Source organism: Lutra lutra, chromosome 6 (assembly GCF_902655055.1).
Source record: "Lutra lutra chromosome 6, mLutLut1.2, whole genome shotgun sequence".
NCBI classification, from domain to species: Eukaryota; Metazoa; Chordata; class Mammalia; order Carnivora; family Mustelidae; genus Lutra; species Lutra lutra.
Genome location: NC_062283.1, coordinates 97,664,020 through 97,691,350, shown reverse-complemented (window position 1 = coordinate 97,691,350; position 27,331 = coordinate 97,664,020). Strand labels below are relative to the sequence as shown.

The window sequence follows — 27,331 nt, the reverse complement described above, 5'->3', positions numbered from 1 at the left end:
ACACACGGACTTGGGTCTGATTCTCATCTCTGCCTTTTATTCACAGAGGCATTTTAGGCAAATCAGTTTCTCAAAGAACTGGTTTCCTCAGCTTTAAAAAGAAGAGATAATAATATCTACTCCTGGAATGTTCCAAGGATTAAAGATAATGAACATATAAAGTGCCAAGAGTAGACACCCAGTGATACAAATACTAAAAGAGAAAAACTCCTTTCACACAAAAGATGAAACAAATTAGGAAATATGGAAATCATTTATCAGTAGATCAATAATATGAATAGATTATCTTTAAAGGAAGTTTAAAAGTAGGGGTTTCTTATAGTCTGCAGTCTCAGTATTAAAATTTGGGGAGAAACACTGATTTTATTTTATTTTAAAGATTTTATTTATTTATTTGACAGAGAGAGATCACAAGTAGACAGAGAGGCAGGCAGAGAGAGAGAGAGAGAGAGGGGGAAGCAGGCTTCTTGCTGAGCAGAGAGCCCGATGTGGGACTCGATCCCAGGACCCTGAGATCATGACCTGAGCCGAAGGCAGTGGCTTAACCCACTGAGCCACCCAGGCGCCCAAGAAACACTGATTTTAAAAAAGCATATATTACAACATTAAATAGTATCTATAGATTTTTTTTGCTTGTATTTAAATAAGGATTTTATCTATGATTAAATTTACTATTTAGGATTAATTTTAATGACAAATAATGCTAGCAAAATCTAAAATAGACTTGTATTTTCTATGATATAGTTCTACATCTAATAATAGTAAACTGTATGTCTGAAATAGTATCTAGAACTTTAAAACTACCCTAAAATATGAATATATAAAAACAAATCTGATGGTGAACTCTTGGGTTTCATTTTTCATGTGTATTAATAAACTTATGGGGTAAAATTTGGGATTGATTTCATGGGTCAATGAACATGCTTTATCACTAAACTCTTAATACATCAACCAATCAGATTTTAATAATTTTGATTAAGAAAATCCTATGTTATAAAAATACTAAGTCTAAATAAATATCTTCCAAGATGAGCACAGCAATAAATTTCAATATTGAATGTGTAACACTTAAGAGAGGCTAAATAATTCAACTGTCAAAAATTTTGTTCAGTGAGTATTTGGGAGTTTGTTTACAAATTACAGTCTTAAGGTGCTTAGGACAGTAACAAATTGTTTAAACTGAAATAATTCCTATGTTCCACCTCTTATTTAAAATTATGTTTTTATTTAAATTCAAAAATAAAAACAAATTGTCAGTTTGAAAAGATAACTTGTACATTTTGCTCATGTTTTTACTCAAGATATGGTTAGAATAATGCCGTAGAAATAAATTTAGTTATTTCAATCTATAAACATACAGTTTGGACTAACTGCCTCTCCATGACAATAAAAAGTTCTGGAGCCATGAATTTTTTTTTTTTTTTAAAGATTTTATTTATTTATTTGACAGAGAGAAATCACAAGTAGGCAGAGAGGCAGGCAGAGAGAGAGGAGGAAGCAGGCTCCCTGCTGAGCAGAAAGCCCGATGCGGGGCTCGAACCCAGGACCTGGGATCATGACCTGAGCCGAAGGCAGCGGCTTAACCCACTGAGCCACCCAGGCGCCCCTGGAGCCATGAATTTTTAAAAACAGCTTTATTAAGGTAACTGACATATGACAAACTGCACATACTTAAAGTATAAAATTTTAACATTTACCTGTGAAATCACTGCCATCATCAAGATAATGAACATAGCCATCACTCTCATGCTTCCTTGTGCTTGCATGGGAAAACCTTCTCTTGTTCTTTCTCGAACCCCCATCACCAAGTAAACGCTGATTTGCTTTCGCTCAACCTTGGTTAATTTATATTTTCTTCAATTTTATTTAAGTGGAATCATACAATTTTGTAAACTTTTTTTGGCTTGGCTTATTTCACCCAGTATAATTACTGAGATTCATCCATGATATTGAAAGTTATCAACTTTTCATTCCTTTCTATTGATGAGTTTTATTCTACTGTATAGATATATTGTTATTTGATCATTCACTCATCTGTTAATGGACATGTAGGTAGTTTCCAGGTTTTTGGCTAATACAAATGAAACAATTATGAATATCAATTTCCTTCTCTCTTGAGTTAAAAAACTAGGAATAGAATGGGTAGGTCTTCGGTTTATGAATGTTTAACTTTTAAAGAAACTGCTAACCTGTTTTCCAAAGTGGTTGTACTGTTTTTTGTTTGTTTGTTTGTTTGTTTATAGTCCCAGTAGTGTGTTGGGGTTCTAGACCCTTTATATCCTTGTGAGAACTTGACATGGTATTCTTCTTCTTCTTCCTTTTTAAAATTTATTTGAGAGAGAATGTGAGAACAAGTGCAAGCAGGAGGAGCAGAGGGCGAGGGAGAAGTAGACCCCTCTGAGCATGGAACCGAACACCGGGCTTGAACTCACGACCCTGAGATCGAGACCTGAGCTGAGACAAAGAGTTGGATGCTTAACTGACTGAACCACCAAGTTGCCCTAGTGTTCTTTTTAATTTTAGCCTTTCTAGTTAAGTATTTATGGTATCTCATTATGGTTTTAACTTACAGTTCTGTAAGGCCTAATAATGCTGAACAAAATCTTTTCATGGTGAAGGAGCTGTTCAAATATTTGCCCATGCTTTTATTGGGTTATCTTGTTTGACTTTTAAGAGCTTTTTACATATTCTGGATATAAGTCCTTTATAGATAGATACATGTTTTGCCAAGGTTTTCTTCTAGACTGTGGCTTATATTTTTATTTCTTAAATGTCTTTGAAGAGGGTAAGTTTTAAATTTTGTTGAAGTTGTCAATTTGTTCTTTTATGGATGGTGAGTTTGGTGTTGTAGCTAAGAAATCTTTACCAAACCCAAGTTAACAAAGATCTTCTCTTAGGTTCCCTCCAGAAGTTTTATAGTTTTAGGATTTACATGTAGGTCTATGATACATGTTGAGTCAATTGCTATATATACTGTGAAGTATGGATCAAAGCTCATTTTTTGTATTTAATATCCAATTTTTCCAGCATAATTTGTTGGGAAGGCAATCGTTTCTCAATTGCATTGTCTTTGTCAAAAGTCAGTTGTCCATATATATGTGGGAGTATTTCTGAACTCTATACTCTGTTCTATTGATCTAGTTATCTAATTTGATGTCAATACCATGTTCTTTTGGTCACTATAGCATTATAGTAATTCTTAAAATCAGGTGGTATAACTTTATTCTTTTTCAGAGTTGTCCTACCTATTCTAGGTCCCATGCATTTCCTCATGAATTTTAGAATAAATTTCCCTCAAAAAATTTCCACTGAGATTTTGTGAGGTTGCCTCAAATCTGTAGATCAATTTTGGGAGAACTGGTATCTTAATATTGAATTTTCTGACCCATGAACAAGGTACATATTTCAATTTATTCAGGTTATTAAAAATTTCTTTCAGTGTTTTTGTGATTTCCAATGTAGAAGTCTTTCACATTTCTGTCATTTATTCAAAGTAGATCATATTTTTGTTGCTATTATAAATGATGTTTTTATTTACTTAAAAGATTTTATTTATTTGAGAGAGTGAGCGGCACAAGCGGGGGTAGGGAGAAGGGGCAAAAGACTCACTGTTGAGCAGCGATACCCATCTTCCCCTATGTGGGACTCAAATCCCAGGACCCTAAGATCATGACCTGGGTGGAAGCCAGACACTTAACTCACTGAGCCACCCAGGGGCTGCTAGGTGGTGTTTTTTAAGTCTCAATTTCCAAATGCCCACTGCTCGCACAGAATTTTTTTTTCTGCATATTGATCTCATATCTCACATTATTGTCAAACTGTTATTATTTCTAGTAGCTTTCTGAATAGATTTCCTAGATGGATGATCATGTCATCTGTGAATAACAACTGGTTTACTTTTTCCTTTCCAGTTGAGATGATTTTTCTTTTCTTGCCTGAATGCACTGGGTAGAACCTTAAATACAACACTGAACAAAATACAACACTGAACAGAAGTGTTGAGAGTAAACATCACTTTCTAGCTCCTGATTTTAAGGAAAAATTATTCAGTAACTAATCACTAAGTATTAGGTATAGATTTTCCCTAGATGTTTTTTAAGCTCCCTTTTATTTCTTCTTTGCTGAGATTTTTTTTTTTTTCTCAAAATTCGGAAAAGGTTTTGGATTTTGTCAACTGCTTTCTATTAGTTAACTAATATGGTGAATTACAGTGATTGACTTACACATTCCTGGGGTAAATGCCATGATAATTAATCATGACCAGAATTATCCTTCTCATATACTGTTAGATTCAATTTGCTAAAACTTTCTTCCTAATTTTTACATCTGTTTTAGTGATGTATACTGATCTGTGTATAATTTTTGTAAAGTCTTTGTCTATTTTTTATATCATGTTAATTGTAACTTCTAGAATGAGCTGGGAAGGAGTTCCCCACTTCAAATTTTGAGTTTTGTGTAGAACTGGTATTTCTTCCTTAAAACGTTGATAGAATTCACCAGTGAAGACATCTGGGCTTGGAATTTTCTTCTCAGATACAGTACTCTTCAGTTTATCTTTTCTTCTTTAGTGAATTTTGGTAATTTGTGTCTCTCTAGGAATTTTTCCATTTTCATCTAAGTTTTTGAGTTTATTGGCATGAAGTTTTTCATAATATTTCCTTATTGTCCATTTCAATATTTGTTGAATCTGTAGTAATGCTACTTCTCTCATTCTTGATTCTGATAATCCGTAACTTCTCTCTTCATAATCAGACTGGCTTGAGATCAATTTTATTTGTTTCAGAGATCAAACTTTTAGTTTTATTGATGTTTTTCTATTGTTTCCTTGTTTTCTATTTCTGTTCACTGTTTCTGCTTGGATATTTATTATTGTCTTTCTCCTGCTTACTTTGGGTTTCACTCATTTTTCTTTTTCAATTTTTTATGGTAGAAGCTGAGGTCACTGATTTGATAAGTACTTCTCTTCTAATACAAGTGGTTTAACGCTATGAATGTGTCACGTTTAAACACTCAGGGTTTTTTTTTTTTTTTTTCTATGCTTTTAAAATACCTAATCTTTTCATCTGCAATGTCTAATCTGTTGTTAATCCCATCCAGTATATTTTTCATTTCAAGCACGGGAGGTTTTCATCTCTAGAAGTTTGATTTTGGTTTTTTGTATCTTCCATGTCTCCACTTAACTTTTTGAATGTATGGAAGACATTTATAATAACTGTTTTGATGTTCTTCTGTACTAATTGTAATATTTCTGTCAGTTCTGGTTTGGTTTCTTAAAAAGATTAATTATTCTTCTCACTATGGATCATATTTTCCTGACAATCTGACTGGATGCCAGATCTTTTGATTTTTTACCTAGTTGAGTACTGGATATTTCTCATCTTGCTAAGTTGTCTTAAGCTTCATTCTGGGACAACAGGAAACATTTTGATCCTTTTGGGTCTCACTTTCGTAATTTGTTAGGCAGGTCGGAAGCAGCACTCCTTTTAGGGCTAATTATTCCCCAACTAATGAGCCCAGACTCTCCTGTATACTCTACCCAATTAGTCACTGAATTAGGTTGAATAATGGCCATTTAAATATCAGGTTCTAGGGGCACCCAGGTGGTTCAGTCAGTTAAGAGTCTGCCTTTGGCTCAGGTCATGATCCCAGGGGCCTGGGATTGAGCTCCACATCAGGCTCTTTGTGCTCAGCTTCTCCCTTTCCCTTTGCCCTTCTGTCCCCCCTCCCCGACCCAACTCATGCTCTCTCTCTCTTGCACTCTCTCTCAAATAAAGTCTTAAAAAAAAAAAAATCAGGTTCTAATCCCCGAAACCTATAAATGTTACATCTTGAAAAACAAAAAGGGGAGATGGTGTCTTGCGAATGTGATTAAGTATTCTGCCATGGGGAAATTATCCTGATTATCTAGACGGATCCTAAATCCAATTACAAGTCTTTTTATAAGAGGGAGATCTGACACAGGCACAAGAGGAGGAAGCAAGGTAACCACGAGGGTGAGATTGGAATAATGCAACCCCAAGTCCAGGAATGCTGGCACCTAAAAGGGGCAAGATCTTCTCTAGAGCCCCTGTAGGGAGCATGATTCTGCCAACACCTTGCTGTTGGCTCAGTGAAACTTCAGATTTCTGACTTTCTGAAGTGTGAGAGAATAAATTTATTGTTGTTTTTGGTCACCAAGTTTGTGGTGATTTGCTATAGCAGCTTCAGGAAATTATCATACTCATCAATTATACGTTTTTTAGCTTGGCTGTTGGGAGCAGGAACTGTGCCTGGCCCTGGCACCAGGCACAAATCCCTCTAACTTTCTATTCCTATCAGATGGCTTTTTCCCAGGTCAAAGAGTATCTACATGCATGTGCTCAACAGTACTCTACTGAAAACTTTTGGCAGACCCTCTGCAGACATTCTCCCTCTCTATACCTCTTTTCTCTCTGGTACTCTCTTCTAAGAACTCTAACTTACTTGGTCTTCCCAGACTCTTGGCTCTGTCTCCTAAACACAGGAAGTTGGTCAGACTCTGCCTCAATACATTCCCTCTATGCATGCTCTGGAAACTCTATAAAGGCGCTAAAGCTAGAGCACTTCCTTTGTTTCCTGTCTCTCAGGGATTACTTTCCTTCACTGCAAATCTTCAGGATCTTGAAAACTGTCATTTCATGTTCATGTCTGCTTTTTTGGGGTTGCTTCAGGCAGGAGGGTTAATCCAGCTGGGCTGGAAACTCCATTAATGTTTGTAGGCATCTTCTTTATTTTTTGGTTAAAGTTAAATGAATGCACAATTAGGGCACTCTGGAAACCAAGGAATAGTATTTATAAAGTCAATGGTACTTACAACATATTTTTATCAAAGCATTACTTTTAGGCATTGAAAATACAGAGGTAAATAAAATGTCAATAATGTTCAAAAAAACATTCTATCACAGACTGCTTAAAGTTCACTTTTCATTTATCTTTATATCATGAGGGTACAGAGCAGATAGTTATTAAAAGAAATTGAGTTACTAAAGGACCATTTCATTTAAAAATAAATAGGTAAAATTTACTGCTGCTATTGATTTTTACTAAAATAAAACACTGACCAAAGAATAGACTTGATCTCAAAAAAAGTGATGAAGTTTAAAATTTTGAGTAATTGAATTAAGACCACATTTCAGATGAAATTAAGAATAAATTAAATTGCCCATATTATTTCTTAATACAGTAACATTTTACTAGTGAAAGGAAACACTAAAGAAAAATTTTACCTTCCCCATAAAAAGTGAAGGTTTAATTCAGAAGCCTAGGAATCCTTGAAAAAACATCTCCACCCAAATGTAAATGTAACTTTATATCTAACATATCAGATCTACAATTTTGTTTCACTCTCAAGGTTTATAATAATATCATTAGGAGTACATTTCCAGGACAGTCTAGCTTACTGAAATAATACTAACATCTGACAGTAAACACACACCCTGTACCAAGCACTATGCTAAGCACTTCACATGCTTTGTCTTCTTTAATTCATACCATATCCTATAGCATGGATATTATTTTTAATCCTATTTTTAAAGATGATGAAGCTCAGAGACAGTAAGTAACTTGTCTAAGGTCACATCATTGTGTAATTATTAGCAAGGATGGGACTTAAATTCAGTCTTGACTCTAAAGCTCATGTTCTAAAAATGAGCCACAAATTCATTACAGACAAGTAAAATAGGGCGAATTGTAAAAAGTCTCATTATCATGTTCCCTTAAAATAAAGTTCACGTAGATAATGGTTTCCTCTAAGTATCAACTAATATATATAATGTTTAATATTTTAATATTTTAGCTCAATATAAAAGCACTTTTATTTTAAAAGGTGAAACGAAACTGACAGTTTTTAATATACAGTTGTTCCTTGAACAGTGTGGTGGTTAGGGGCCCAATCGCTCTGCACAGTCAAAAATTCTTATGTAACTTTTGAAGCCTCCAGAAATTTATTAACAGTATACTGCTGACCAGAACCCTTACTGATAACATAAAGAGTGGATTAGCACATATTTTATATGTTATACTTATTATATACTGTATTGTTACATTAAGGTAAGCTGGAGGAAAGAAAATGTTAAGAAAACCATGAGGAAGAAAAAATAGTTACAGTATTGTATTTGTTGGAAAAAAATCTGTGTATAGTCTACTTGTGCAGTTCAAACACATCTTGCTCAAGGGTCAACAGTATATGCAAGCACATAAGGCACTTGAATATTAAAAAAAGAAATAGTTTTATATTTAAAGAATGTAGTCTCTTGCAAACAGATCAACAAAAATATTCAGAGTAAAACTATGAAATCTTATTTTTTCTTACATATATATACACCCATGTGAATACAGAGTATATGAGAGGGGATGAAACAATATGCAGATATAATTATTTCCACTTTAACACACTTCCTTAAAAAGGTTTCTTTGTGTGTATAACTGTATTTATTATACGTGGAGAGCAGGTATAAAATATATGTAATATTTCATATTTCTATACCATCACTGGGTTGAAAAAATATGGGTCAGTGAGGTAAGTCCCTCTTATAACAAAAGTCTGATGAAGTTACTTTTATCACAAGTCTCAAAGCATATGCTCTGAAGTTAGGCTTTGGATTTTCCCATACAGGCTCATTTATATAGTACTGAGAGTGTAAGAGAGAAACAAAAGTAAGGGATCTTAGAGAATATTTCACCTTTGAAGAAATTATAGTAATATTTTTGTTATTTACCTGAAGATTTTCACAGGTCTCTTGACTGTAAGTGAGTCTCTGGATTTCTGTAGGTGAAACAAGATATAATGCTTGTCCATTGTTGGCGAAGCAGAATGTTCTGGCTATCCGCATGTTGGTGAGGGGCAAGTAATATACATCCAGTAGAGGCCTTAAACTTGGCAAACTTGAGAAAAATATTAAAAAGTCATTAATAAGAAACAAGGTAGGTTTTGGAAAACAGTATGGAAGGTCCTCAAAAACTTAAAAATAAAACAACTTTATGATCCAATAATCACACTACTGGGTATTCACCCAAAGAATAGAAGAATCCTAATTCAAAGGATACATGCACTCCTTTGTTTATAGCAGCATTATTTATAATAGCCAAGATATGGAAGCAGCCCAAGTATCCACTGACTGATAAATGAACAAAGAAGATCTACATCTTCTTCCATATATATTGTGTGTATATATACACATGTATATATATGTGTGTATATATAGCCAATGGAATATTATTCAGTCATTAAAAAGAATGCAGTCTTGCTATTTGCAATGACATGGATGGAGCTAGAGTGTATAACACTTAGTAAAATAAGTCAGAGAAAGACAAATACCATATGACTTCACTCATAAGTAGAATTTAAGAAACAAAACAAACAAGCAAAGGGAAAAAAAATGAGAGAGAGAGAGACAAATCAAGAAACAAACTCTTAGGTATAGAGAACAAACTGGTGGTTACTAGAGGGGAGGGTGATGGAGGAATGAGTGAACTAGGTGATGGGGATTAAGTAGCACACCAGTAATGATGAGCACTGGGTGATGTGTAGAAGTGCTGAATTACTCTCATGCACACCTGAAACGAATAAAACACTGTATGCTAACTAACTGGAAATAAAACAAAACAAAACAAAAAAAAAACAAGGTAGGTTTTAGTCTTGAACAAAGTATTACAGAAGGCAAAAATGACAGGACTTTATAAATCTTATGATTTAGTATACTTGAGAGCAGATAAAACTAATTTGTATTCTTCATAAACTTGTTCACTATTAACTGAATGAAAATAAATTCTCAGTGTATAAGACTGTAAACAAAAGCATTTCATTTTAGTGGAATGTAATTCCATACTGTTCTGTTTTAAGGGCGTAAATGCCATCTTTATGTTTTTAAAAAATGTGTAACTCTTACCTAAAAGTCATAATATGTCCGTTGGCGCAGAAGCAGGCAAGGCAAATACTGTTACTCAATGCTACGATATCTCCACGAAGCACAAATGAGGTCTCTGTAATGTTTTGCTTGTAAGCACAGTTCTGAGTTGGCAGTGAGATGACTTTTGCTTGCTTTTCAGAACATATCACGGCATACTGGTTTTCACTAATTTCCTGAGAAGAGGAGGGGGATACGGAGACAGGTCGTCGTTTCTTTAATTTCTCCTTTTCATCTTTTTCTTCAGGAACATTGTGTTCTCTCCAGGATTCATACGCAGGTGGCACTAAGCAGCCTGTGGTATCCAGGAATGCCATTCTCAGGATCGCCCCTTTTAACCTCAATATAGTACCTAAAATATGTAAGTTTAGTAGATAACAAGTATTTTAACCCCCACAGCAAATATGTATATTCCAACTCTGACACATAAAAGACATTCAACAACACATAGAATGCATATTAAATTGAAACTGTACACCGGCTTACTAAAGGGATTCAACCTTTCTTTGAGCATGTATCTGAGCATGTATCTGGAAAAAGAAATCAGAACTACATGTCCCAAACCAATAAATATTGGGATGCCTGGAACTATGTCTTCTCTCATATCTGCCAAGTGTACTACCAACAAGCGTGAGAGCAAGTTGATGATGTCTAGAGCTGCACGGTCCAATACGGCAGCCACTAGTCTCATATGGCTACAAAACCCTTGAAAATATGGCCTTGTCCAAATTGTGGCATGCTGTGAGAGTAAAATACATGCCAGATCTAAAGACTCATTATAAAAAAAAAATAAAAGTAAAATATCTTAATAATTTAAAAACACTGGTTATATGCTGAAACAATAGGATTTTAGATATGCTAGGCTAAGTAAAGCATCATTAAAATTAATTTCATTTTTTTTTTTTTTTTAAAGATTTTATTTTTATTTATTTGACAGAGAGATCACAAGCAGGCAGAGAGGCAGGCAGAGAGAGAGGAGGAAGCAGGCTCCCCGCTGAGCAGAGAGCCCGATGCGGGGCTCGATCCCAGGACTCTGAGATCATGACCTGAGCCGAAGGCAGCGGCTTAACCCACTGAGCCACCCAGGCGCCCCTAATTTCACTTTTTTTAACTTTTTAAATATGGCTATCAGAACATTCTTTATGTGGCTTATCTTTCCTGGCTTTTTTTTTTTTCTATACACATTCTTACTATAAGGAATAAGAATATTATCATTATGTAACCTTTTCTAACAACTAGTCATACAGAACATTCTCAAATATTTATTGAGCTGGATGAATAAATCAAACTGTGTCTCTGATGTAAAGATAGTTCACAAATTACCATTAAAATCATAATTACATTTTAATTTTAAATTCCAAGTAATGTTAAAGTCCACTGTATAAACAAGGGATACACTAATGAGCACAATCATGTTTTTTTCTATCTAAATCAGCATAAATTAGTAATGAAAACCAGATTTCTCAGTTATTTCCAGATCAGACTCCACATACATCTGATGAAATTGTATCTCATTTTCAATATACAAGTCATTATTTTTTTCTTAAGATCTGCTATTAAGTCACCTTTTCCTAATACTTCAAAGGAGAAAAACAACATAATTTAAGACTTCACATTTAGATATTAAAAACAGCCAACTCGATGCTGTTTAAAAAATACTTTTTGCTTTTTCTCCTAAACATGGTATTACCCTTTTGCTTATAGAACATAGCATTTTAAGGTATCTTTGAATGAATTAGAAGAGCAGTTGCTTTTTTATTTTTTTTCATTTTCTAATGAAAATCATTTTAGACATGATGGTAGAGTTAAAAAAAAATGCAAAACCTGGATGGCTGTATAAATAAATGATACACTGGAATCTTATTCATGTATTCTTTCATTAAAAACACAAGACTACATCTAAATGTAAACATCTAAATGTAATCTAAAATATAAACTAAATGTTTCATAGATCATTTCAAAATAGAAATTCATAGATCATTTCAAAAATGAAAAGCAAAGGCTTCTACCAAATACAGCAAGTCAGACCTTCAGTGCAAGCAGGGCATGAAAGCATACATACCACTTGGAGAGACAATGACTGGCTGAAGAAGTCTTTGTTCTCCTCCTGGGGGAAGGTTCAGTGCAATAACTAGCACTGTTCCCAATGTAGTACCAACCCATAAACATGGGGAGGGAGATGAATCTGCCTTTCGAGTAAAAGTTTCACAGAAATGAAGAGCAGAAATTGCTTCTCGAGATTCTTTATCAATGCTGGTTACACTGGAACTCCGTGATCGGCTGAAGGAATTATCTTTTATATCTGAAATGAATTAAAATGGGTGAGATTGCCTATTATAAAATATCATAAAAATCTGACCAAATGGTTAATTTGCAAAAAGACAAAACCTATAGCATATTTTAGTTTTTAATTAAAAACAATTTACTTTTACGGTAATAATTTTTCCTTTGTTTAGATACAAAATGCCAACAGATAAATTCAGACTTCTCAGAAGAGAGCTGGGTGCAATTCCAGTGAATTTTTGGCTGTGTGATCTATACGGTTTTTGGTGTGGCTATTTGTTCGAATCCTGGTTGCTTTTCTCATCTTAGACCTCACCACCTTCTTTTCTAATGATGCTGTTTCTTCCTTTTGTCAAAAATGCCAATTCCACAGTTGGGTAGAACTAGAAAACTATGGGCATTTTCTTTTCTTTTCTTTTTTTATTATGTTCATTTAGCCAGTATATAGTACATCTTAAGTTTTTGTTGCATTTTCAGTGATTTATGTTTAAAAATTCCACTTAGAAGTACTCTGATACTACCTTCAATTTGTTGAATGAAGATTTTTTTTTTCAATTCTGTCCATATGAAAGTCTTTAATCCATAAAAATTTAGCCTTCGTTTTCCTTGAAAGCCATTTTAACTGTAATCGACATTCATTCAAGGCATTTTACATCAAAACGTATGACTCGTATCTGGCTCATACTTAATTTCATACCAGTGTGTATCTTTCACCTCTTTCTGTAATGACAGGGATACTTCAAAATTATAGTAATAATCCCTCTCTTGTCTTCAGCTGCCTTCTTCACTGGGGCCAAATGCAAGTTTGCCTTGAGCCTTGGCCTCTTTTCACTTGCAACTGCATTTCCAAATTTATGGGAATTTTCTCCTATGTAAAATCAAAATACATTATTTCCCCAAAGTTCTAAATTCTTCTAATGGCACTCTCTATATTCATAACAACCCAGTTCTAGGGAACAACAGTTAAAATGAGTTTCAGTTTTGGCTCTTTCCTTCCACTTTATCTATACATCTGATGGGATGCCAAGTCCTATATTATTTTACTCCAGTGTTGTTTCCTTCTTTTCATGATCAATCAACTTCCATTACCCTTCATTCAGGCCTTGATTGCCATTCATTGAGACTGCTGATAATTCACAAGTGGTCTTCCCACCTTCATTCTGTCACTGTTCTAACACAATTCAATTGAATTTTATAAGTTACAGTCATAATTCTATTACCTCTACTTAAAAAAGTCTTCAGTGGTTCCTCTTTATTTGATCATGTTTAATATCTTACTCAGATTTTGAAGACTCTCCACAAACTATTTTAGCTCTCTTTTCTGGCCTTATCTTCAATGGTACCCTGCTTTTCAGGAACTTGTGGGAACAAACTGAGTCACTCATTGTTCTCCAGACAAACCTTGCACTCACCTACTTTAGACTTCTGCTTGTGATTTTCTTTCTGATTGGTTCCTGTGCCTCACCTTTTTCTCTACCAAGATTGTGCCTGTTGGCCATCTCAGGTACCATCATTGTCATGAAGTTTTATCTTGATTGTTAAAAGCATATATGGCTTTTCTCTTTTTTGAATCTCGATAGTTTTTTCTCTCCCATTGCACTAATAGTACATTTGTTCTGTAGTTCTTCCAGACTTATCATAGGCCTCACTCTAAAGTGACTCTAAGTTGGGGCGCCTGGGTGGCTCAGTGCGTTAAAGCCTCTGCCTTCAGCTCAGGTCATGATCCCAGGGTCCTGGGATCGAGCCCCACATCGGGCTCTCTGCTGAGTGGGGAGCCTGCTTCCCTTCCTTTCTCTCTGCTTGCCTCTCTGCCTACTTGTGATCTCAGTCAAATAAACAAAATCTTTAAAAAAAAAAAAAGAATCTTAAAAAAAAAAAAAGTGACTCTAAGTTTCTTGAATACAAGAGCTGTGTCCGTTTGAGCATAGTGCCTAGCTTATAAAAGTATCTAATAATTATTTGCTGAAGACAGATCTATAGTTGAAAGTATCTGAACCGATGTCTTGCTGCCACATCTTTGGGACATATTAAAATTTCCAGGAGTTTTTACTGTTCTTATCTAACAAATAGGTCCTCAAATCACATGCTTTCAAAGTTATCATGAAAGAAATGGCTTCATGTCATAAAAAAAAAAGTCTTCTAATTGTACTTTATTAAATAAAAAAGGTATAACTGAATCCTAACTATACCCCCTAAAAGCTTTTGTAATCAAATTTAAATTCAGGGCCACCTAGGTGGCTCAGTCAGGTAAGGATCAGAATTCATTTTGGCTCAGGTCATGATCTGAGTTCCTGGGATAGAGCCCTACGTCTGGCTCCATGTTCAGAGGGGAGTCTGCTTGTCTCCCTCTCCTCCTGCCCCTCCTGATTGCACATGCATGCTCTCTCTCTTCCTTAAATAAATAAATCTTTAAAAAATTGAATTAATAGATTGACAAATATTTCCCCAAATGATAACTATATACAACAGAATTTTGATTATAGCTAGCCTCTGAAAATAATAAAGCTACTAGTTATGGCAATAACATGGGTAATTTCTAACTATAGTGCCTAAAGATGTCTCTCTTTTGCCTGTAATTCCTCTTAAAGATTTTGACATGGCAAAAAAGAACTATTTCCTATAAATGAAACAACTTTCCATAAGCAATGGCTCATTACTGGATGAGTGTGTAATATTAAATATATAAACTGATTCCAAATGTTAACTCTAAAGTATTCAGTTATTTTAGCAAAATAATAGAAATTTTCTTACTTTTTTAAGATTTTAAGTAATCTCTACATTTAGCATGGGGTCCAAACTTACAATCTCAAGACCAAGAGTCTTGTGCTCTACTGACTGAGCCAGCAAGGCAGCCCAAATAATAGAAATTTTAAATATACTTTCCAATGATAAAAATATTCATTACTTTAATAAATCATACACATACATACACATGATTAGACATATATATTCAGTTGTGACCCAGTGACGAAGATAGAAATCAGTGAAAATTTGTTAAGAAAATTTGAGGGGCGCCTAGGTGGCATAGTTGGGTAAGCATCCAACTCTTGGTTTTGGCTCAGGTGATCTCAAGGGTCAGGAGATTGAGCCCCACATCTGGGTCCGTGCTCAGCACAGAGTCTGCTGCTTAAGACTCTCTCTCCCTCTTCCTCAGCCCCTCCCCCTTGCTCTCGCTCTCAAATAAATAAATCTTTAAAAATTTTAAAAAAGAAAATTTGGTAATATAAACTTGATCATATAAGAAAATTTGATAATATAAATTTCATTATAAATTAATCTGTGTAAAATTCTTACTCTTATCTATTAGAATTACAATAGGTGATTCACAACAATCTGTACTTCAAATTTAATCTGTACTTTAATTCATAGGCCAAATAAATAGTGTTTTAATTTAATGGACTAATTTAACTATATAAAATTCATAAACTACAACTGCATTTTATTATGACTTCTCTGTAAAAATTGGCTTACCAAAGGAACTCCTAAGTATAGATCAATATGTGAAAGTGAACTGAATCAAGAATCAATCCAAAACTTACCAAATTCTATCAGCCTAGAACTGTTGGAAAGTAAGTTAGAATTTTTAGCAGTTCATGAATTGTACTATTGATAAGTCAGACGTTGTGGATCTTTGTGGCTTAAATTTTAGAAATTAGGCAACCTAAACAAATGGACTAGAAATTTCTATTTCATTCTAGTAATAAGAGCAGAAATGAAAATGGCTACCACTAAGCAAGCCATACCATGTGATACACCCTCTCATAACACTTTAAATTTATCATTCTATTGAATACACATAGTAAGTGAAAAGCATTATTATCACAATTTAATGAATAATAAAATAGATACTTAGGTTCAATGACTCATCCAGGATGACAAAGCTAATTAGTGGAAAAGGCAGGACTTGTGTCATGTCCAAGTCTAAAGCTTTCTCAACCAACTCCAGATGGACATGGGATTAGTCAAACCACCAAAATATAAGAGGGTTTTGGTTATTATTGAGAGTTAAAGTTCAGTCTTTAAATTAAAAAATATATTTGAACATGTGATGTTTCTGGAAGCTCTAAGCTTGGATAAAATTTATCATTAATGCTTCTATCCATTAATGCTTTCTATTAGTGCATGCCACAAATCATTGCTTTCATGTTACTCTCTGGATGCCTAGAGCATTCTACCTCTAAATTACCCTTTCTTCCCACATGGAGCCTTATGCAACAACATTTTATTCCCCCAGTCAAAACATTATGCCAATAGTTGAATTTGGTCAGGGTAAACTTCAGGACAAAAAATTAACTCACATTAAGGTACAAAAATCTGACTTTTTCCCCCTCTGTTGCCACCTGAAATGTAACATCAGAACCCTAACAATATTACCCACGGTTCCTGAGGCTGGGCCATGGAATCTGGGATGGTGAAGCTATAGTCAAAGTGTAGCACTGCACGATTTCCTCATAAGCCAAAGTGAATTCTAGTCACAGAAGCTTCCAGAGCTGCAGGATAGTCCAACAGCCTCAGCTGCTGTTTAGGAACACCTAGTAGTTTGAGCCTATCAATAAAATTGTTTTTCCCTATTGACTCCCCAGCCAATGTAAAAACAATTAGCAGCTAAGAATCTCTACCAAAAAAATAGTTCAGCAGTACAAGGACTTGAAGGGAAATTACTTAGGAAACATGGAGACTGTTCCAGTTGTCCAATCAGTTGTAATTGGCTTAGGGCACTGAAATACATGGGCATGTAAGGTTAAACATGAACTGAATAAAGATGATCTATACAAGCATGGAATATACCCAGATTAAATTACTTATAAACGTATGATACTCTTTTTAAAAATAATTATGGCATTTTTTAAATTTAAAAGTACTTTTCCATGTGTTTCTCAGATTTTTAAGATACTAGAAGGCACAAAACCATTTTAACTAGCAGTATTTAGTGTTATTAAAATCACGGGCCTCTGAGAGTGATGAAAACTCTGCCCCTCAAATACACTTGGTGTCAAATTATATCTTTTATTTATATAGTAAAGGGAGCTATTCCCTTCTCAAAACACGTTATCTTATATTCTAGATTAATCCTTGTTCCCGTAAGACCAGTCCTACTACAGGATTCTACGAAATTGTTTCTCCTATGTTCAGGAATGGAACCTTGTACTGCTGACAGTGGAAGTTATTATGCCCAATCACTGATAATTGTATATCTTCTATCAGTATAACTGAGATAGGATTATGATTTGGAAATGCTAAAATAGTATGGTGAAATGGACAATACCTAAGTTTGCATTATGCAAAAAAAGGGAGTTAAGGAATCTAGAGAATAAACAGTGAGAAGATGAGCAAATGGGAGGAAATCTAGTTATTTCAAAGAAAAAGATAGGAGAAACCATCTTCAGTCTAATTTTATTTCATTAAAGACCATTAAAATTTCTAAAATTTAAAAAAAAGTGAATTTAAAAAAAACACTGCAAGTTTATTTTTATCTTTACTGAAATGTCTTGTCCCTCTTCTGTGATATCAGGAAGCTGTTTTTGAGCTCAATATAAAGCAAAAGGAATGTAGGAATATGGTCACTCTGCTTTCCTAGTGGATTAGTTGCCTAGAAAGTGCTATAGAAAAAGAATTACTACCCAATTTATTATCACCAAAGAGTAAAAATGATTCTTGACATGAGAAATTCATTGTAATACAGAAAACTAATTTATTGTGAAAAAGTTAAAACTTTTAAAGTTTATAAATTATAAAGTTCAAATAAGTTTTCACATAGTTAAATGGGATATAACAACTTTTAAGAAATTAATCTGAAATTGCACAAATTTTAGTCTTATACTAAATCTTGTTTAGATATAAAGTATGAGAGCTGAGAAAATGTATTATTTTGGATTGCTTGAATTTATAATCTTTTATAATTTATAGATGGATTATAGAGGCTACTAATCCTTAAATATCTTAGTCATTTTAAACTTGATTTCTGTTAAAAATCTCATCTATGGTAATTTTAAATCTTCTGATTTCCTTGTCTTCCCTTTGAATGGAGTTTAACTACTATGGATTTTATTTATTTATTTATTTTACTTACCTAAGTCAGGTTTTAGGTCAGTAGGCAAGCTTAACTTCCTTGACATCTTTGCTGAAAAACAAAACACATTTTTAGAGTTCTGAAGAATATTTGGTTCATATTTATTAATACCAACTGCCCTTCCAGATAGAAGTAAATACTTTTGTTACTAAATCTAGATGCTAAGATAATTAATATATGATGAATAATATTATAAGTGGAAAGTAAATCTTGTTTTCAACTTTTCATAAGTTTGTACTTACTTGATGTGATATCTTTGTGTGCTTGAAGCTGTTACTTCAAGAAAGCTTTTTAATTCTAACTGTTAATTATTTCTTAGGCTCATAGGAAAGGGTTAGGCTTTTCTAAGAGAAGCAGAGTCATTTCACGGAAGGTGTTGCAGGTAAGGACAATAGAGGCAGAAGACGGAGTTTGGATAGTTGATATAATAAAATCTTTCCAGTTCTTCATCTTCATAGCTACTGGGTTCATTATTTTTAAGTTAATCTCTAGAATATAAAACAACTAACTAAGATTAAATTTAGGTATTTGATTACATCATACAACTATCTGGATTCACCTATTCTTGATACAAGTTAACACCTTTATTTACATATCAGTGAAAAACAAATGAAACAAAGTGATGCTAATCTGAAATTATGGTATTTACAAAAATGTAAACTATATGTCAATTTCTATTTTGCACCAGAATTAAAAAAGCCTCTGTATAAACTTACTGGAATTCACTTTCCATTCTCAAAGTCAGTTATTGCCTTAATCTAGGATTTAGAGTTAGGAGTTGTTTAACTATATCTATTATGTTAGTGGCAATGCATGCGTAACAGAATAGTGCTTCCTATGCACAATTTTGAACAAGCACTTGTTGTTAATACATGAATGCATTTATGGGTTAAATTCTGGGCTGTTAAGAGATATTTAAAGCACAGACCCTGCTAGTCCATAAGGGCGCCATGTAAACAAAGAGAAATCCAGTCATAGTATATAACTTCCACATCTAAAAAAATGACAAATCCAGTATTAGGAAATAGACATGAGGCAAACCGGGAAGGGGTGGGGGATTCAAGTTTTCATTTCTAAGCTTCATCAATCTAATCATCATTCTTTAAAAATCAAGTGATTAAAATATACAATCAGTCCTAACCCATTTTCACCCAGACATAATCAGTATCAGTTAAAAGATAAAATATACTACCAAACAAACAAACAAAAACCTAGCCAATGAAATCTGTGGTTAGTTGATTTAATGGTTGCCATCATATTTAATATAAAATTCCCTAAAATTAGAAGATACACCCGCAAAACCATCTTCCAAAATGCAACATTAACACTTTTAAAAGAATTCAAAGATGTTTTCACCAAATACCATAGGTACAATATACACAGACTGACAAATAATATCTATACAATTATCATATGTTATCTGAAGTAGAAAAATCAGTCTGGTAGAATCTAAAGACATAAGTCAGATAATGTGGATGCTTCTCTAGACTCCACTACTCAGCTTTGATCCAATTATTCTTTCAAACCAATGCTTATCAAAAACTTGAAAGTACACACCAGTCACCTCGTGATCCTGATAAATCAGATTCTGATTCTATAGTGGATGAGGGCCCGAGATCTTACACTTCCACAAGCTTCCAGAAGATGCCAATTCTGCTGGTCTATGAATCACACTTTGGTCAGCTAGGTCCCTAAACTATATGAAACTTCAGCATAGGAACCAAAACTAATTGAGCAAACCCAGTATACATATGCAGTTAGTCTATAAGAAACATTCCCTGACAAGTTTCAATATCTAGGTTTGTAAAATGTGGAAGGGTAAAGTATAGTGGGTAGGACTGGATTTGGCATCAGATCAAACCTTAAATGGAATCCACTTCACCTAACTACCAGATGTATATGACCTTTGGCCAATCACTGTGCCTCTCTAAACCTGATATTTCCTCATTTGTTAAATGAGGATAGATAATGCCAATTTCATAGTTGTGAAGATTATACAAGATGATGTAAGCCAAAGCACTGAGCATAATACCTGACACACAACGTGGATTTGATAAATGTTAGTTACTAATAATAAATGAAATAGGATTTCTAAACAAACTGTATAATGCTATACAAATGATCTATTAATATACTTGTGAACAACCTCACATTCCTTTATTCTAATTCTATGATAATATTCCAAGGAACTAAAACAGGAAAATGAAAAAAAAGAAAAAGAAAAAGAAAACCTTAGGACACTAGGTATAGAATAGTATGCACCACTCTAAGTTCAACCTTGTTTGTCTCAAAAACTAAATTCAATATACAGCTAAACATAACAAAGAAGAGAATAACTTGAATAATTTAGAAGTTACATCAAGTTCATTCCTCATTAACAAGAATAAATTAAGTAAAAATTCTGTCTGTTAGAAACGTATCTGTTGAATCTTTCACTCAATAACCATACACATATTTTTGCCAAAAAATTTCACTAGCATTAAATTTCCTTTGAATTCTTAAGTGTATGCTTTCAATCTCTTTCAGGATTTTCTACTAGAAATTCTTTTATATAAATTTTCAAATATTTTTAAAAATTTAAGTTAATCTTTCCCACAAAAATATGATTTTTGTACAAATTTTTTTTCTTGGTCTAGCACTACATAATTTCTTTATCATGTTTAAAAAAAAAACCTGAATATAACCAAATTTCAAATAATTCTTCAGTTGGTCTAACTTTGACATTTTATTGTGGTTAAAATCACACACAGAAAAGACTAGGCAGATTTTCTGACTTTACTATAAATGTCACAAAATGATTTAATTATGGGGTCTAACTTTTTTCCTGAACACTGTGCAATTGGAGACCCACGACCTGACCACAAACCTGATCACAGTGTTCAAAATATTTAAGCCACACTGCTATAACACTTGGATATAATTTTGAGCAATCTTCTTGAATACAGAACTTGAAATGACTAATGTTAAAAGATTAACTTTTCTTATTTTGTTAATCCCACTTACCAATTAACATTATAAAAAAAGATACAGAATAATTTTAATGAATAGAGAAACATTTTTGTTATGCACAGTGGTGGGGACAAGGGCAGAGGGATACTTATTAACCTATTAAATATTTATTGGGCACATGCCAGCCATGTGCCAGAAGACAGACTTCCTGCCCTCAAGAGTTCATAGCCCATTAGAGGAATGAAATAACTCCACTGCAACGTACCAGGTACTAACAGATGCATACACAAGGTGCCAGTTAGAGTACACTGAACTTATAACTTTCTTACCCTGGAATACCCATCTAAGACCATGGGACATGAAGATAAAGCCAGCAAAGGATAACTCAGACTTTGTACATTTTCAGAAAACTACACGTTCTCCACTTGTTTGTTGACAGTATTTTTCTCTTGATGTAAAATTTACATACAAATGAAATCTTAAATACATATTGAGTTTTGACAATGTACATACCTATGTAACTACGGAACGTGATATAGAAACTCATCAATATCCAAGAAAGGCCATGCATATTCTTCCCACGCAATTCCTGTCCTCATCCCTAGAAATAGCCATGTTCTGGGTTTTGTTTGTTTTTTGTTTTTTTACCATCTATCAGTTTTGCCTATTCTAGAACTTCATATGCATGAAATGACATGGTATAAACTCCTGTGTAAGGCATCCTTCACTGGGACAATATTCTTTATCTTCTTCCCAAAATATTTCAAAGCTTACATTCTTTCTAAAATTAGAATTTTTATTTGAAAACAGTCTCCAACAATAGTTTCACAGGCATTAATAGATTAACATCTTCTGTCCCCTAATATATACAATTTATCCTTAAGCTTTTTTGAATTGTGTTCTTTATAGAAAATTTGGAAAACATAGAAACAGAAAATATGGCCACTACAAATGCCCATAGTCAAGAGGTAAAATGTCTACATATTTCCTGCTACTTTTTAATATCCATTTTTATTTAACATATAAATCTGTATCATGCTTTTTTTCTACTACTAAAAGCATTTTCTTCCCTCAGTTGTTAGTATATTTCAATGGCTTCATATTATTTTTATGAACACTTATTAAACAATAAGGTTTTTTCCCAATAAATAAGGCAATAAAAATGTATAAAAATATTTTCATATATTTTGATTATTTCCTTAGGAGGGAGTTCCATAGGGAACAATCATTTCTAGTACAACTTTCCTCAAACCCCAAGGTCGTCTAAAGTATGTCTTCAAGAAGTAGCTTTTCTTTTAAGTTTAAAAGAAAGGCCTATGAACATATTTCACAAACTTCTGTTTAGCTGAAAACATAAACAAAGACAAACATGGATGAGAGAAATTGGTAGTAAGTCCCAACTCACAACTATATTCCCTTAAAACTCAATTTGTTCCATTTTCTTATAGCATTGTTTGTAGCTGAGAAATGTAAAGCCAGACTGGTTATTGCCTACTTTTGAATGTAACTTGTCTATTTTTTATGGATACTTATGTCGAGGGGAAGAACAGAAGGAGGTGGGGAAGGATTTACATCCTCAGCATTCCACACTGTACTTGTATTTATCTGCTATCAAGTTCCACAGCCCTTTCTTCTGTAGTCTCTATCCAGTAATAGAGAATTTTCATTTTATTCATTATAGAATAAATGAATTTTATTGTTCTATAATACTAGGATTTTCATTCTATTCATTATAAAGTTGCTATTTTCTCTGCTGCTGCTATTCTCTAATTGTCTGTTCACTCATTATGACCATTTTTTTCTTTTCAGTATTAAAACACATTATAGCAGTTGTTTTAAAAATCCTTAGCTAATTACAGCATCTAGGCCATCTTTAAGTTAGTTTCTGCTAATTTTTTTATTCTCAATTATGGGTTACATTTTTCTACCTTTGATTTTGAATATTTCACATGCCTAGGAATTTTGATTGGATACTGGACAGTGGATAATGTGTTGAAGGGAGTCTGTGTAGGTGTTAGTAGGTGTTGAGTTTTGCTCTGCACCTTGCCATTAAATTAATAAATTACTGGAGGATTCTTGGTTTGTTTTTATTCTTTGTTAGTATAGGTCTATTTCAGTTAAAATTTAGTTCTAGAATATGGCTTTAAGGCTAAGTAGTGATCCCTACTCTTGCAGAGTGGCCTTTCTAGGATATCAAGAATGACCAAGGTGTTGAGTAAGGTCTAATGGCAACAATTCCTGGCACTGAATGACTGCTGGTATCCTTGCCAGTTCTGAGACTCATAGCAGGTGATTGCTGCTAAGCCTCAAAGAGTCTTGCCCAGTTCAGGTATAGCTTTAGAATGGAGCTAAACCTGAGCTAACCACCACCCTCCCCCAACCCCAGACTCCTATGAAGTCCCCTCTGTGCGCAGTTCCTTCCTCTCAAGTACACTATATCAAAAATTCTAGTCACTTCAGTAGCCCAGAACTCTACTCTCTGCTTCCTTAGCTTGATGCAACCGCAGCTCCTCCTGAGTTCTACCCACCCCACACTGCAACAGGAAAGTGTTCCATGGCAGAAACTGGGGAGGACATGTGGTTCACTTCGTATTTTTCCCTTCTCTCAAGGATGGCAGCCTTAGATGCCTGCTGCTCAATACCTAGAAAGAAGACCCTATATATTTTGACTAGTTTTACAGCTGTTTTCTGTGGAAGGCTAAGTCCCAAACCTAAGGTCTAAAGTTGAAATTTAGGCCATGTATTTTTATCTTTTAACTTTGTGACTTCTAGGGAATATACTTATTTTCAGGTCTGTTTAGTCAACCTTCTCGATGGTAGGTCTGAAAGAGGCAGATCCACCTCTGGAAAACCTCTAGTCTTCCTAGCACATGCTCTGTACCCTAGTGTAATTCTGTGAATGAAGCAATCATAGACTTCATCCACCAATTTTTGATGATCAAATTTTTACTTCTTAGGAGTCTCAGAAGCACCTGCCAACCCAGTTACCTTGTCAGCTGATTTCACGGCATGTATAAAGAACCTTCGCTCATGCTTTGAAGTTACTCAACTCCCATTGAGACTTTCAAATTGAAGACATACAATTTGAATGAGTTCTTGGAAGATAAGTTGTCTGTTTTTCTCTTCTTTGACTGTGTATTCAACTCTTGGTCCTTGTCCTCAATGTCTCCCTTGATTTGAAATCTTTTGTCACTAGAGATTATAAACTAGTTCACTTTTCCTAGGCCTTTGTCCACAGCAGAAATAAGGGGAATGACAATTAAGTTTCTTCAGTTTGAAAAAAACTGGTATCAGAGAAAATGTCTGAGCAGGTTTGTAAACCTGAGTCTTTATTCTCTTCTCACAAACTGGAATGAAGGTGTCAAGATGACTGAAAGAGCTTCATTTGTTTGGTAGGAATAATGAAGTGATACATGATCACAACAATCATGCCTGCAATGGTAGTTTCAACAGCAAGGAGAGAAACAAATCTCGAGAGCCGTGCTTGGATCTCTGTACCACAGATGACAGTTTTGTCAGGGATGATACTTTTTTAGTTCTTTGCAACTCTACAGATCTTTGTAAAGTTTCTAAAGTATGTAGATTCATATTGCTTCTTTGAAATTAAGCAGCTGTTCTATAATTTACCTTTACTTATTCTATCTACTGTGTTCCATATCTTATTTTTCCAAGGAAGGCTTCTTAAAAGAAAGGAAAACAGAAGAATAACTTTTGCTTTTTGGAATGTGACTTTTATAGAAAATAGTATGCCAACAATAACAGGTAAAAGGACTTCTTATTATAGCAGTAGATGCCAAAAAAAACAAATCTTTGTTTAAACAAAGAGGTTCAGTAATTAAAAGAAGGTGACAATATCAGTTTTTCACCATCTTCAGAGATCCAATGCCACTCTTTTCAAGCAAAATGTTGAAATGCATGTATATTAAATTTTAAAAATCAGAATAGTAACAAGACTAAAAATCAGCTTAAAGGATATGGCAAGGAATCCAAGGACAAAGTGAGATGAAGTAGTAAAAATTCTTGTCAATTATCACACATTATTTTATTAGTCATTAAAACTAATAATATCAATGTTTATCCATGTCCATCTCCCATGTTAGAATATAAATTCCATGAGTTTGGAGATAAAATTTACCTTGTAAAATATTGCATCTATGTATGTGTGTAATACTTAATGTATCGTCAATGAGCATGGTGATGAATGAGTAAATGAATAAGCACAAACTGTCACTGGAATTTTACTTCTATAGAAAGAAACTGAATTTTCTCACAAGTGAAACAAAGGGAAAAAAGGGCAAATTAAACACAGCCCTATTCATCAAATGACCACTTTTAAAATATGGAACACATATCTATTGCCTGAAATGAAGTGTAATCTTTAAAGTGTCTTTTAAAGGTTCAGCTATAACAAGTTTTTCTAATTATTGAACTTCTATAGTGTTAGTGTTCTGTATTTTCCCATTTCTATTTGCTTTCCATAAATTCACAAAATTTAATGTCTAGGATATCATAATAAACTCTGCAGCATTTTCTACAGAATAAAACCCCAAGTGTTATATGCTGAATTGTTCCTCCAAAATTTGTATATTGAAGCATTAACTTTTAATTCTTCAGAATGTGAGATATTTAGAGACAGGGCTTTGAAGAGGCGATTAAGCTGAAAGAAGGCCATTAGGGATAGACCCTCATCTCAGCTGACCGGAAGAGGAAATTTAAAAACACACACAGTTCCACCTGCATAGAAGGAAGATTATATGAGACTCAATGAAAAGGTGGGTATCTGCAAGCCAAGAAAAAACCAAACCTTTTAACATCTTGATCGTGGACTTCTAGCCTTTAGAGCTATTCTAGAGGAAATAAATTTCTGTTGTTTCAGTCACTCTGTCTGTGGCATCTGCTACTTGCAAACTAATACAGCAAGTAATGGTAGAATATAAATTTCCATGCTGTGTGTGTGTGTGTGTGTGTGTGTGCGTGTAAAATTTATATTTAGATTTAGCCAGTTGGACTCAGGTGATCCTAACTTTGTTGGCAACATTCAAACCATCAGTCAGGAGCCAGTTGAACATATGCCTTCTTCTCTCCATTGGGCCTAATCAGGGTGTTGACCTTGGCCACATCAATGTCACAGAGCTTCTTCACACCCTGTTTGATCTGGTGTTTGTTGGTTCTGGCATCCACAATGAACACAAGTGTGTTGTTGTCATCTATTTTCTTCATGGCTGACTCAGTAGTCAGGAGGAAGTTGGTGGCATAGTGGTCAAGCTTGTTTCTCCTGGGGGTGCTCTTTCAAGGGTATTTGGGCTGCCTTTGGAGATGCAGTGTCTTGTGCCACTGGAATGCAGGTGATGTGTAGATTTTTTTTTTTTTTTTTTTGACTGTGAACACTTTCCAACACCACTTTTTTGGCCTTCAAAGCCTTTGCTTTGGCTTCAGCTTTGGGAAAGTCAGTGGCTTCCTTCTTCACCTTCAGCACCATCTTCATGAACGGGATCACCTCATTAATAGTTCTATTCAGACAATACTTGACAAAGAAATTATTTCAGTAATTTAACTTTAATTTGGACTAATTTATGCTAGGAATCAAATAATAAGTTATTTCCCGAAAGACTATTTACATTCTTCCAATGTAAGAAAAAGATGGTTCTATGGAGAATGAAATGCACACACAGGAAGTACTGTGATATAAAAAACAAACAGACTTTGCTGAGATTTTATTATGAAATTTGACAGAAAATACATTCTGAAATAAAATTAAAATCCAATACACACTATGACATACTCTTCAGATGTTAGTCATCCTGAAAAAAGAAAAAGAATGATTAGAAAACCTCAGACTTGTAAAATGGTTTTAAAGTACTTGACTGTGAAATTTAGTTCTTCATAAATTAAGAGTAATTTTACCTGTGAAAATGGTATTACTGCACACTTGACTCATCTTCTCCTTCAAGATGGGCTTCTATTCTTCAATAGCCATATTGTGGATTAAATATAAAGATGAACTTCTATTAAAGTAACAGCCACACATTTGAGATTGAATATTGGAGAATATAAAGTAGAAATTATCAGTACTAATTTGAGTTTTATAATGGATTAGAATAATTTT

At 34.0% G+C, this 27,331-nt stretch overlaps 1 protein-coding gene across 7 annotated transcripts in view; it reads right to left on the bottom strand.

Moving 5' to 3' along the window:
• STXBP5 (syntaxin binding protein 5) overlaps window positions 1-27,331 on the bottom strand; it is a 185,388-nt gene that overhangs the window by 17,248 nt on the left and 140,809 nt on the right. For all 7 annotated transcript variants that reach the window (XR_007127922.1, XM_047732215.1, XM_047732217.1 and 4 more), the window contains 4 exons: window positions 18,277-18,327; window positions 11,986-12,225; window positions 9,906-10,275; window positions 8,736-8,901 (listed from right to left, as the gene is read on the bottom strand). Coding sequence is in view for 6 of the 7 variants with exons in the window: in XM_047732215.1 (XP_047588171.1) it covers window positions 8,736-8,901; window positions 9,906-10,275; window positions 11,986-12,225; window positions 18,277-18,327 (827 nt within the window). In the remaining variant the exon portion in view is untranslated. The remainder of the gene's footprint in view (window positions 1-8,735; window positions 8,902-9,905; window positions 10,276-11,985; window positions 12,226-18,276; window positions 18,328-27,331) is intronic.